General features: G+C 43.4%; 2 protein-coding genes across 2 annotated transcripts in view; both read right to left on the bottom strand.

Annotated features, from left to right (window-relative positions):
- The window catches only part of ret (ret proto-oncogene), a 72,839-nt gene extending 71,483 nt beyond the window's left edge, over window positions 1-1,356 (bottom strand). The window contains exon 1 of the mRNA XM_087130067.1: window positions 806-1,356. The gene's annotated coding sequence lies outside the window, so the exon portion shown is untranslated. The remainder of the gene's footprint in view (window positions 1-805) is intronic.
- A 572-nt stretch (window positions 1,357-1,928) lies between these two features.
- Window positions 1,929-12,990, bottom strand: b3galt1 (beta-1,3-galactosyltransferase 1). Its single transcript, XM_022231784.2, has 2 exons — window positions 12,750-12,990; window positions 1,929-6,457 (listed from the first exon to the last, which is right to left on the bottom strand). Exon 2 carries the CDS (start codon window positions 6,279-6,281, stop codon window positions 5,031-5,033), a length of 1,251 nt encoding a protein of 416 aa, XP_022087476.1. The 5' UTR covers window positions 6,282-6,457; window positions 12,750-12,990; the 3' UTR covers window positions 1,929-5,030.
- Window positions 12,991-14,253: the final 1,263 nt, after the last annotated feature.

Here is a 14,253-nt window from a genome sequence, read left to right as displayed (position 1 = left end):
AGTGGCAGATTCGCCAAGTCGAGATTTCTGAACTTTACTCATAGCAATAAGAGGACACAAGAGGGCGCAAAGCAAACAACGGCGCACGGTCTCGATGTGCATCCAAAGCATAAACAAAGACTTCGGAGAGATCCCGACTTTAGTCAAGTCTACAAAACCCAGTTCCTGCCGCATACATTTAACGTATTCTACATGTATACACAGCACTTCAGAGTTCGTGAACAAAAACAAAGTACCTACGGGTCTAGGACAGTCTTTCTATTTATAGATGCAGCGCGGATCCGTTCGCTTCCTCAAAGTCTCCATATCATCATTGAGCAAAAACAGATCTACATGCTCCCCCCCCGCAAAAAAAATGATAATTCGAGTAACTTATTTTTCCAGTTGTGACGCATGAGGGGAAATCTACAAAGAGAAGCAATTTTAACGCAACTATTGACAGCCGGAACAAAATTCAGTTAATACTTCGATAATTTCTTTTGTTCAGACTTTAGCCCCAACAATCCCAAATCATCCGATTTCAATGAATCTACATACACCCTAGGGGGTTAGAGCTCTGAATCTAGCCAGAATATTTTGTTTGAAGAACCACACTAGCACATTTACAAGCAGTAGTTTTTTGACAGAAAAAAAAATGACAACCCAGGTGAATGTACTCATGCTCTCCTTCCGGTACCATCAAGCAGCAGCGTATCCGGTTTTTAGGGGGGCAATTCAAAAGCAAATACGGCCTCGGGCGTATTTGACTTGAGTTGACATGATATTTGACAAGCACGGGTGGCTTAATTGTGCGTAAAGTACTCACCTCTCACCACTGTGGTCCTGGGTTCGATTCCCGGCCCTGCAATATGTGAGTAGAGGTGTTCGTTGGTTCTCTTCTGTACCACGAGGGTTTTTCTCCGGGTTCCCCTCCCTCCGCGGAAAAACAATCTCCAGCTGTGCTCCGTGGTCAGTTTGAGTCGTCTGCTAGCTGCCTACGGCGCCCTTGCATGCATTCGGCTCGACCATGTTGTAGAGGCGTAATTCAACCTACGGTCTGCCTTGATAATAGCCCCACAAATAGGGCTGTAGTGGCTCTCTTTTACAATCTGTCTCTCATCTGTCGCCACCACAGTCCTACTTCAAATGCCTGAAATCCAAACTGCAGGATTGTCACAAACTTTGAATCCTAATATCTTCCGAAATGAGAACGACTCGACAATTTTACTTACACTGGCGTATTCCTCAAGAGTTTGGTTTTTTATATGAACACCCTAAAGCTGTCCAAAACCGTTTATTTTTCCGATGCATGGCGCCTTGAAAACCGGCCTGTAGTATTACATGCTGACCATCAAGGGCGGCGCCATTTTGAAAAACGATAGCAGCACTTCTTCCGTCGGATTTCAAGGCACCCGACGGGCGCTCTGGTATACGTTGTACCATACCATACCATACAAAACTGGTTCCCCGTCATACCTTACCAACAAGGAACATTAATATTCACGTACCTGTATCATGCTCCAGACACGCGCAGTGGGCGGACTGTACACTAGCAAAATGCGCGCGCAACTTATTACTAAGCAATACTGTCTTCTGCAGCGTTCGTGACTAGCGGTGGCAAGCCAGCTTGGGGACGATCAGCAGAGGTGCCAGTAAGGTTGTAGCGCTTTTCAAGACGCACAGTCGTTGAGTAGTGGACCCCAAACAGCCTGACCACTGCCCGTCGGTTCCTTCCGACTTGGAGCATGGCTCGGTCTCTCTCGGGTTGTGACAGTCGCGGCATCATGAATGCGTGATGGTGTCATTTTGGTGTCTTTTAATAGGCAAGGGTTGTGTTCAGGACATGAACGGTCAAACTCATATCTGGGAGACACTCATGTGTAACCATCAGCATAAAATATAAAAACACAATTTTTGGCACTCATCCAAATCACTCAACCGGAATGCGATAAATTCACATTGACGTTTATCTCTACAATGCTCAAAATCTAGAACATGCACCACTTTCACAATGCCGGTCTTACTTCCTAAAATATGAGAATTTTTATGTGGTGCGTTTCTTTGTCCTTGACTGAACATGTAAATTTAACACAAATTTACAACGGTGACGAAAATCACATGCACTAAAAACAGGCGCATGCAGCGAGTGTGCACGTTGCCACTGGTGCAACATGGGACTAAAAGAAATTCTCTCGGGATATCACCTGTTCCTTCATGCTCTAATCAATTCACTCTCAATGTTCCCTTGAAAATAATGATCGGAAAAGTGCTAATCTATGGATTGTTTAAAATTTCATTTAGAGGTCTTTTTTCCCGGATACTGACCTAAAACCCAAACGTGGTCACTAAAATTAGTCAGGTGGGCAACTTCACATTTGAATGGGCGGGTAAGAAATTTGGACATGTTCCAATCACATATAGACCATTTCAAAAAGTTAAAGTACAAGGCAAATATGTGTGGTTTTAACAGCCGGAAAACACTAATATAAATGATGAAAAAACTAACGTCCTATGGTGTAAAATGCAGTTTTGAAAACAATCAGCAATGCAGTTGATACACGACTAAAATCCAGTACATGTCAAGATTGCCAACAGTGCAATTGACAAAGTACATGTACATATAAAATCCAGTTTGTCCACAGTTCAATAATTAAAAAATGTACATGTAAATTTACCTAATTTTTTGTATTATATGTAAATATATCTGTCTTCTGGAATAACAATCTTTGAATTTTTAAGTGAAATACAGTCGAACCTCGTTAAAAAGAACACTGTTCAGGGGTAATTCGTCGCGGCATTTAGCAGACTCCAAAAAAGAAAATTCATCTGGTGTCCGTATCAGTCCAGCAGAGATGACGTACGATGTTACAGAAGCGTTTCTGTAGTGCTTCGCCACAGTAATGCACAGCTACAAATTTGAAACATTTGCAATTGAGAGCATGCGAATAGGACTGCATTAATGTCTGACGTCCAGCTGAGGGCTTTCCTATGAAGAGCTGGTCCCTTGTTGCTAGGCGGCACAGTGTTTAACTGACTACTGGGTGGCAGTCGGTACCCGGTAATGGTTCCTCCAACATACATGGTACTCCCACTGGAGTTGTAACTGTCGGAGTCATGCCCTCTCACAGGTCCTGTTAAGAGTTCCTCTCAGCTTCTGACTGGACTCGCAAACGGGACAACTTGTGATGGACATGTACGACGGGCTCGACAACCACACTACAAACACGTGGGTGGCGAGAGCGCTGGTCGGCCCTGCACTGGGGACGGTGATTCAAGTTTTTCTTTGCTCAGGAAATTTGGGGCCCGAGTTGTGGAGACACAAATTCCTCCCCACAACACGTGTATGTACAGTGTACATGTAATGTACACGTGGTTAAACAGGAGTTGTACATAACACAGTACACGTGCAAAGTTTGTGTACTTGTGCACCTTTTGTGTGTAGTTTCACTCATCTTTCTCTGCCAGAGCAGTTCAGTGAACAACATGTATTTACTGTACGTATAAGTCTTCATTGCTTTCGATGTTTGAAGAAATAACGAAATCCGCCTTGCGTAGAAGCACCCCCTCATCGGTTGAAAAGAGCCATGTTTGTCAGGAGTGTTCATTTTGCTGGTAGCGATGCACCCCTAAACGCTTGCATTTCATAATCGCTTGTGAACCAACGAAACGCAGTTCTGGCCAAAATGAACCTCAGTTGCTGAAAACATTGCGCCCCCTCTTGCTTGTCTTGGTCCAGCCCGGGGCTCATAGTGTAACAACGTCAGTATCTTTGGCATACGGGTACCCATGAGATAATGGCAGATTTATTCAAGGTACACGTACAAGGCTCTCCTTTGTCAGCATTTACATGTAGATGCGCTGCGTTTAAATCCTCTTTTGAATCTGTACCTAATAGCCAAGAATTTTTATTTGACCTGGATGTCACATATCCTCAAATCATGTAAGCAGAAAGACTACCTTTTACTGTGCAGTCCTGGGTTTACAGAAAATTTAGAACCCCCACCCCCGATTTTTTTCCTTTATTTCAGGTTAGGCCAAAAAGAAACGGTCTTTCATCTCTGGTCAGTGCGGGCGTCGATTTTAAGCATGTGTGTCCCGTTTTTTTTTTTCTCTGCGAGAGCTTCAACAGCGCCCTCTATTGTCGCCTGCCTCGACATTTTAGCGGGCAGCACGATCTTAATACTCGGGGCAATATAGCTCCCGACGAGATCGGTGTTGAACAAAGATAGCAGACAATAGATAGGAAGTATTTTGTTGTCTGCTTATAACCATAATGAAGCTGCTCTAGTTCCAAGACTCAACAACGTGTGTCTGCAATTTCCAGTACAATTCTCGCCCGGGGGAGAATTTTTTAAAAAGCCGTGCGCCGCATCAATTCTGGAGCATCAAGTCTGGGCCGTTTTCCAATACTCAACTTGGGCTTCGTTCTAGGTTTAAACTGTTTTTTTTTACTTCCTGACTTTGAGGTTGTAAGCGCAATAGTCTAACAGTGCCACAAAACATCAAGTAAGATGCAAAAGAGCCAAACATTACAGTGCTTTAATCTAAGTTAAATGCTTCAGGCCCACAATCAGGGATTGGTTTCCTACACGAAGCCTGAGACAGAGGCGAAGTTTAGTATCGGAAAACGGCCCTGGCAAGAGACCTCTTCTCTTGGCCTTTACACACCTGAAGCCAGCTGTTGGCTTCACTCATTGGTTGGCTTCACTCATTGGAAAATTCTCTAATTTTCAGTTATTGGAAAATCATGTATGTTATCTTTTGTGACATGCAACGTTCATCACGCTTTCAGGAAATGTTGGAACTTGAAGATATGCTGGGAACAGGAATTTGACCTACTGAAAGCGAAGAACAGGTTTCATTCCAAGTCAACAACTGCTCCATATTATTTGCTACCTAACAGGTGTTATTGTAGGCGATAAGCATTTGGGAATGGCCTTTGTCAAGTGAAATCGATGCTCTTGGTTATGCCCTTGCAGAGGTGATTTCATTTCCACGAGGAAAAGCCATCAGACAGAAATGCTCCAAAATCAGAAGCAGAGAACAACAACCTAGCATCTCACTGCATGCTGGCGGTGCTGGTCCTTCCAAATCCTGTGCATTTCAGAGGGTGAGACCATGTGGGTGGTGATGAGGTTGCGAAAGCGGCAGTATGAGTACACGGTACGCCAATTGTGGAAATCCTTGTGCTTGACGGGCTTGATTTTCAAGTCGTCCAGGCAGACCGCCACGAAGACGTCCTCCAGATGGAGGTACTTGTGGTTGAGGGACGATTCATAAATCTTTCCTGCAACATCTCCAGACATCATGTACCCAGTTCCAGACATAAACGGTGGGTATTTGGTACCAGGGTAAATCTCCTTGGGCATGTACCACTTACTCTTTGGGTCCCGAATGGGGCCACCGTTTATCACGTACCCCGCCGCGTAGTTGACCGAAGGAGTCCTGGCATCTCTCAGGTGCTTGACCAGGTTATCGTAGCTGACGTACATGTCGTCGTCCGTCTTCATGACGTAGGAGGCTTGGGGACAGTGCGTGCTGGCCCACTTCATCCCCATGATGGTCTTCAATGTCAGATTCTTGTAGGTGTCTTTAAAGTCCTCTTGGAGGAGATCGTGGTGTTCGCTGCACTCTTCCTCAACCTGCCTCTGGAGCCGGGCATCCTCGTTGTATGCCAGCAAGAACAGGGTGACAACCTGCTTGCCGTCCACCTCCCGCAGGCTCCCCCAGGTCTCCCGGATGGCGTGGCGCTGCTCAAAGTTCTTGTGGATTGTGGAGATGAGCACCAGGAGGAACACATCCTTGGGGGTCCCTGAGGCGTCAAAGCAGGCCTGGGGTTCATCCAGCATCAGTCGATAGCCATGGGGGTTGATGCGTGCCGAATCATCACGGCTGTACAATGCAAACATGCCAATGGCTGGCTGGTCCACACTGTGACTGCCCGGGTCTACTTGACCGACTACATTTGTTGAATTAAAAGATGTCCTGGAAGGTATAACATTGTTTTTTTCTTGTATTCTAGAGCTGTTTGTTGGAATCCTAAAGATAAAACTTCTCCCAGTTTCTTCAGTGTGGACATTTCCCATAGATTCTTTTAAAGTTGGAGGGTGGTATCCATGAACTCCATGCCGTACCAACTCGTCAATATAGCGAATGGCCTTATCATTACTAACAGAGGATTTGGTGGCAGTGGGAGTTCTTCCCAAGAGAAGCGACGAGCGTCCAGACATGAACATGAACACAAAAAAGTTCACTGTCCCAATCAAAGTTAATATCAGGAGGTTTCTCAAGTAGGGATTCATTGTGGCACCGAATGGCACATCGGCTGGGCAGAAATGAATCTGGTTTTTCTTTATTTCAGGCAAGATGAAGTTTTTCCCCCCCACGTCGAGCTGCCCTTGGAGACAACTTACAACTGCTCCAATCAGGTCATCAGGTCATAAAAAACTGTAACTTGTGGCAACAGTTCATTTCCATCCTGTGTGCAAAAAAATAAAAGAAATTGAATGGCACTGTTAGACCTTACGCACTGTGTGATAACTACACATATCTACATGTACATGTATGTAGCACTTATGGATCATTGATAGGGGCGAGACCGGACCATAACAAAAAATCCACAAACTTTGCTTGTATCATTTGTATATGCTCACATGTACATGTTACATACACATATGTACATGTACATGTATGTACATGTACCAGTAAGGTATATACATGTATGTGTACATGTAGGCCTACTTGTACTGTGCGTGCGTAAACAATGGTAAGCCTAATGGCATGAAAGCTTGTCATGTTTGCTGCATATACATTTCATGTACATGTATCCTAATCATAAGTTACATGTATGCATGATATTGAATATTTACATGTACGACATTACTAAGGAGTTCCATGTTTTTTGCCTTGAGTTAGATTACATACGTCAGGTGTAACAGGCCAGGGAGACAAAAATGTCACACTTTTGGACCCAGAATTTAGTAAAAAAGTGAAAATACACGTACAAATATATCGGTCATCAAATTCAACAGAAAATTGGCTTAGTTCTGACTTGGAAATGAGATCGGCACATGTAAATAACCGAACACTTGTTTTTTAAAAACTCAACTATTCGGATTTTGAAATACACTCAGTTTCTGCCTACACATACCAAAAATAACAATGCACATGTGCCTGTTAATAGTCAGTCCTGTACTCAATAACATTTTTCCCATGCTGCATGACTTCAAAATGCTCTGACCCATAAAATTCAGCAACATACATGTATGGACATGTACAATTGTACTGATATGCAATGTACATGTATGGACATGTACATGTACTATTGTACTGAAATGCATCAGAAAACTCACAACACAGTCTTCCTGAGTGACCCTTAATGTATATGTACACGTACATGTATGTGACATCATATAAGGCTAACTTGGCCAGTGCTGTGCACAGGTACATGTAGGCCTCTCAATTTCATGACAGTTAATGCACTAGGCAAAGGGGGGTTAGGTCAAACAAACTACATGGGTAATTCCTGCAATTTGGGGTCCATTTTTTTGTGTCCCTGTCACATAGTTCTGAATAAATTTTCGAATTTCCAAGAGTGGTGAATTAGTGCAAATTCCCTGCCAAACAAGTAATAATTTGAAATAAATTCTGGTGATACATGTATTTCCTTGTCAAATAACAAAGGTCAGATGTAACAGGGACACAAAAATGTCACACTTTTGGCAGTGCTGAGGTTGAGACTGTCACAAGACCAGTCACAAGACCAGACACAGGACCATGCACAAGACCAGTCACAAGACCAGACACAGGACCATGCACAAGACCAGTCACAAGACCAGACACAGGACCATGCACAAGACCAGTCACAAGACCAGACACAGGACCATGCACAAGACCAGTCACAAGACCAGACACAGGACCATGCACAAGATCAGACACAGGACCATGCACAAGACCAGTCACAAGACCAGACACAGGACCATGCACAAGACCAGTCACAAGACCAGTCACAAGACCATGCACAAGATCAGACACAGGACCATGCACAAGACCAGTCACAAGACCAGACACAGGACCATGCACAAGACCAGTCACAAGACCAGACACAGGACCATGCACAAGACCAGTCACAAGACCAGACACAGGACCATGCACAAGACCCGTCACAAGACCAGACACAAGACCGGCCACAACAGGGTGAACAATGACAAAGGAATGCTTTTGTCACAGTTCATTTGAATACATGTAGCTTGTGACTTGAATTCAGGCTGGGGGTCTTGTGTTGGTCTTGTGAAGGTCTTTAATGGTCTCTCCTGCAATACTGACTTTTGGTCCCCTAATTTCTGGAATTACCGACATATGTGCACATCATGCAGAAAACACAACAATGTGAATTACAATGTACATGTACAGTGTACACATGTAACCCCCACATCAGCATATAGACGGATTTCACATTAACGCTGTCTGCGCATATCTCCATACTACTTTACTACTGTTTAATTCTGTGCGGTTGGGGCGGGTTAGGGTTAAGGATAACGAGAAAAACAAACGCCAAAGGTATAAGGTGGCCTTTGCTCAAGTGAAATGAACATTTTGTTGGGAACTACATGTACATGTACAGGTCCATGCACGGATACTGGCGAGTTTGGTATTCCTCTCTTATCTGCAGAATGTTAAAAAGTAAACTACATGCGTGTGATTGTTTTCTTTGGGGTTATTTCCAACTTCACATTTTCCCAAATTGTTTTCGTAGTTAAATTATGGCGAGAGGGGAAACAGGAAGAAGCTATTTTCTGAGCCTTTAAGTTTACAACTTATAAGCACATCATGAAACAAACTAGGGAAACTGGCTAGATGCTTACTATAATTATGTAATTAAATGAACAAAAAAATTGACTAGAGTGGGATATGAACCTGCGACCTCTTGAATACGGTACCGGTGCTCTACCAACTGAGCTTTCCAGCCCTATGTTGGTGGCTCTTGCCATTTGTCAATTATCTTTGTTTGGGGGCACTAGTCAGAAGCCATGTACATGTAACCTGAAGCACCATGAAGCCAGAGATCCACCCCAATTACATTATACACGATATAAACTGGGAAGTGCTTAACAGGGATCACTCAGGGAGGATACGGGTTTTACACACAGACAGACATTAGCAGGCAGATTATCTGTGTACAATAAGCCCTACGGTACATGTGCGTACATGTAGATTACATGTACAAGTACATGTGCAGGCGGCTACATGAACAAAGGCTAACCAGGCTTGTGTGGCCCATATAGAGGGTTTACATGGCTGCCATCTTGCAGCCAGTGCCTCTGTTCCACAGGGTGTGCACAAAGGAGGTTTCCCTGTGGTACAAAAGAACTGCCCTGCAAGATTCGTGTCCTCTCCAACATGTACATGTAGTTTACATGTACATGTACACGTATGTAATAATTCCCTTCAGTAGTCTCTGTGGTGTACGGTCATTTTATTGAAATAGGATAATTTAGAAATAAAGAGTCCATGCTAATAGCCCACCTGTTATATTGTGGTATATTCCGTTTCACTGGGTGATGGTTAAGCAACTGCATTCCAAAATGCATACAACAATACCCAACCATAAGTTCCTCTTTCTTTACATTTTTTTTTTGTTGAGATTTTGGTACAACCAAATTGAGTACTCAATCCACAGAAGGCTGACTCAGCCTTTATGTGTCACAGTAAGAGTGATTTTAATACATACAAGTACATGCATGTACCCTGTACATGAAGCATCCGCTGAATTCACATATTTTTCTGAGGGTTAGGGGTCGAATGTCATGAAAAAAAATCTACTGGATTATAACGCCGCTACATTTTCCTCTTAAAATACACTGTGACAGGAACATAGCCGTAGCTCTGGAAGCCCATTTCGAACACGGCCATGTTTTTGTGTAAGACCAACACAGTAACAATTTCAGAACCACTATTTTTAAAACATACGTGTACATGTATACTGTCTTGGAAGTGATGTAAAAGTTAAAACATACATGCTCTTTTACAACTTCTCTTTTTGAAAAATTTCAGAAACATTTGTGCATTGACTTGTTCAAAAAATAGACTACCAGGCTTTCATTGGTACTGATGCTTCAAGACCCAAGGTTAAAATCACAAGCCTTTAGTGCTCTGGTCCCAAAGGTAATTCAAAACCGTGAGAGTATGCCTACCACACATGTAAAGCATTATGAATCAAAGTTATTAGCATACATGTATATACCCCCTTTAGGGCAGGGGGATTTAAGAAAACATGTGAGAGTTGTCAGTGACAAACATTGTTCCCTTCGGCGCAATCAACAAATACATGCAGAAAACGCTACAGAGACAGGTGTTGTGGCAAGAAGTGACATAGAACAGCAACAAACCAGCAAAGCAGAAGTTGGACTTGGCCCTAACGATTAACAGCCCATAAAATATGAAAGCAGAAATCAATACCGGTTACATTATGTTGACTTTTTTACCTTCAAAAGCGCACTCAATCAATAACCATCTGATTAGCAATACAAACGAAAGATATGAAAATGACTGCAGTGGCTGCAATGAGCGGCTCTGTATTTATGATCACAGATGTGAAAAGGTTCAGCATCCAGACATGACATGAATTACAGAGTTAGCGGTGGTCCAGTTCTGCCAATATTTACAGAACTGCAAGCCACAACTCGGTGTGACTCCTGCACGTTCTCACCTAGCGGTATCATGCATGTCACGCCAGTTATCATAACCATAGTTATGAGCCACATCATGCCTCCCTCGTAGGGCTGGGAGGTATACATGCAACTGTCATTCTTTTTGGCCATTGGACAAAATCACCTTGGCCTAATGCAGTATAAAAGCCGACATGTATGACTACATGTACATGTACATGTAGTCATACATGTACATGTATGACTACATGTACATGTACATGTAGTCATACATGTACATGTATGACTACATGTACATGTATGACTACATGTACATGTATGACTACATGTACATGTACATGTAGTCATACATGTACATGTATGACTACATGTACATGTACATGTAGTCATACATGTACATGTATGACTACATGTACATGTATGACTACATGTACATGTACATGTAGTCATACATGTACATGTACATGTATGACTACATGTACATGTACATGTAGTCATACATGTACATGTATGACTACATGTACATGTATGACTACATGTACATGTACATGACAGCCATACCCTGGGCCACATATGTTCACCCAGTCATGCCAGTGTATCAGTTTAGTTAACCCTAACCATGCTGAACCCAGCAAGGTTATGCAGGATTATGGGATTGTATGGGGCAGCGCATGACAGGGGTAACCATAATCCTTAATTGTCCTTAATTTTTACTTGCCTTAACCCTAACCTTCCCTAACCACACAGAATTCAACACCAGTAAAGTGTGTGAGTTTGTGGCATTGGGTACTGGTACCTCACTATCTGGTGTTTATTTTGCGTGAATGGGTACCGTGGGCCTGCACATACCCTGTTGACTTTGGACTGAATGGGTACTGTGGCCCTCTCACTTTATCCCAGCAGTTGGGGATGGATATGCAGCTAATGGCGTGTGATTTTGTTTGAATAGGTACTGCCTGTCCATACTCTTTGTACTGTGCAGTGGGCCTGCTGTACCCAATCTAGCAAAATTACACAGGTAAAGAATTTGTGGGATTTGGTACTCTTGCAACAGGAGTACTGTTGAAGTCTGTGGGATTAGGTACTGTGAGGTAAGAGTGTTTTTCCAAGGTGTTGAAGTTTGTGTGATTGGGGAAGGTTAGGTCCAGCAACCATTGTGTGGTTAGGGTGATAACGCTAAAGAAGAAATTGCTTGTCCTAGGCTATCGAACAACCATTAATGTCGAGGCCTGACTGAGTGTTGACTCTACAAATACTCTCATGAAGTTAATAATAATATAGTGTTCCTCAATTTCATAGAGTTCTGTGGTGGTTTTAGTCCGATAGGTTTTGCTGCAATGACACGTGTCTATTAACCCCAACACTCCCAAATCCTCCAATTTCAATACGATTTTGCATACACCCTAGGGGGTTAGGGTTAATGACTCCAAGGCACAAGGGGAAGAGAAGAGACTATGTATCCTGCACTGTTTCACGTAGCCAAAACCAGTGCACAAATGAAATGGAACAAAGGTGAGTACGCAGCTGGACGAAGGGTGAACAGACAGAGTGTCATAGAGTCGGGACTCCATCACGTCCATGTCCGTGTAACAATGGGCAAATGGGAAATATAACTTTAACCCTAACAGTCCCAAATCCTCCGATTTCAATACGATTTTACATCCACCCTAAGGGATTAGGGTTAAGTCAAAGAATAGAACTTGGAACTGTTGCGCAAGACTGAGCTCGGTTTTGCCTCAGCCATTCTGTGCACAAATCTGAACTACTGTACTGTCCTTGTCCATTCTCTAGTATGAGCATGACATACAGTGCTTGCTGGTGCATGACACCAGGCTTGCATATACATGTCCGCTCTGTGAATGGGCTAAGCTGTCTTTCCCATACCCGTCCCTTACACTGTTGGCATGAATAATAATAACAGTAATAATACGTGTAGGCATATACCACGAGGTTATAAGACGATGGTTTATAGAGAGTCCCTTTGACATATTTGACTGTGAGCTCGTCGTAGACTATGCATGGTACCGGTAGACGTGGTAGAGTCGTATTTACCGTGTTCGACTGTCATGACTAAAAGTGATGGGCAACAAACGTGTCACTTACCGGTTCAGTGGTTACATGTAGGAAGATGAATGCGGCTAAAACAGTGTTGCAAACCCACTTTACACCAAATCGCAGTACAGCGCCGCGTAGCTATAGGTATTACATGTACATTCTTTGCTTTTTTCGAGTGACTATTTTGGATCTGCCATGTCGTTCATGTCCGGCCTTCCACGAGCGTTTCTAGCTCTCCGCTCCCTTCGTCTTCAAACCCTTCAGTATGCACTCAATGCACATTGCGAATCGCAAGCAGTAGACAGGATGTCTGCGTGGTTCCCCGCGTTATAGCATGTATATATAAGGACATATTATGCAGGTCACCAGTGCAAGCTCAAAGGCTACAATAGACTGGTTACATCTTATTGCCCGTCCTAATACTCCGGCCTTGTTTTAATTCAATTCAACATGTTTGTTTTTTTTTTGTCCTTGGTGTATTAATTTTGTTTTCAGCGACTCGGGAAGTTGAAGCCTGGGCCGTTTTCCAGTACTCAACTTCAGCTCCATCTCAGGCTTTAACTGCTTTTTTTTTTTACTACCTGACTTTGAAGCTGTAAGTGCACTAATTAGTCTAATAGTGCCACAAAACATCAAATAAGATGCAAGAGAGCAAAAACTTACAGTAATCCAATTTGATTTCAACGCTTCAGGCCCACAATCGGGGATTGCTTTCGGGGAAGAAGCCTGAGAGGGAGACGAAGTTCAGTACTGGAAAACGGCTTTGATGCTCATAATGCAAGTTTAATTTTTAAACCGTCCGTAAAACTTGAGTTACACTTTTTAACTGCTCGTTGTGTTAAACGCCCATAATTTCGTTTTTCTTCCCAAAGACTGTTATCAGATCAGACCTGAATAACTGTGCAGAACCTCACGCATAAGTATGCACTTAATTAATAATCCACCCCGAGCTGAAGTGCGCCAATCGGCGAAAGAAAGAAGGCAGGTTACAAGCGGGTTCTTGCACGCGTCCTGCGTACGCAAAGACCATACATGCCGGATTCCGGTTGGTGAGTATAAACTTCACGGTGCCCTCTGTCTTGTGCATGCACGCGTTTCATTAGTTAGGGTTTGAACCAGACCGACACGCGCACGTTCGTATGCTGCGCACGGGAAAATTAGTCTGGTCGCGTGAAGAATTTGCTGCTCTAATTCTCTCTCCTTTTAAAGCAGGGAAAACTGATGAAAAATTGTTCGGACTTGCATAGCCGTCGGATGCCCTAAGTCCAGACTTTCGACTAATAACCGCGCAGCTGGACGTGCCCTTCAGTCGTAAGTTTCATTTTTTAAACAAAAATCATACCGATCGCAATCCACTCCGAGCGGAACAAAAGAGGGCGTTTTTTGTTGCTACTCACCGCATAGGCACGCCATGACGCGCGCAAGTGTATGCGCATTTGACGCATAACTAATTTATTCCGGTATGTGTGGTCTTTGCGTACGCGCAGAACGCGTGCAAGAACCCGTTTGTAACCACCTGTCCTTCTTTCGCCGACTGGGGGTGCACTTCAGC

The sequence above is a fragment of the Acanthaster planci genome, linkage group LG19, assembly GCF_054643075.1.
Source record: "Acanthaster planci isolate LZ-2023a linkage group LG19, COTS_SCS, whole genome shotgun sequence".
In the NCBI taxonomy this organism is placed as follows: Eukaryota; Metazoa; Echinodermata; class Asteroidea; order Valvatida; family Acanthasteridae; genus Acanthaster; species Acanthaster planci.
Note: the sequence above shows the minus strand (reverse complement) of the source record. Positions and strands in the feature narration are given on the sequence as shown.

Coding starts and splice junctions, on each gene's coding strand:
- b3galt1 (XM_022231784.2), bottom strand. CDS start 6,281: ATGAATCCCTACTTGAGAAACCTCCTGATATTAACTTTGATTGGGACA.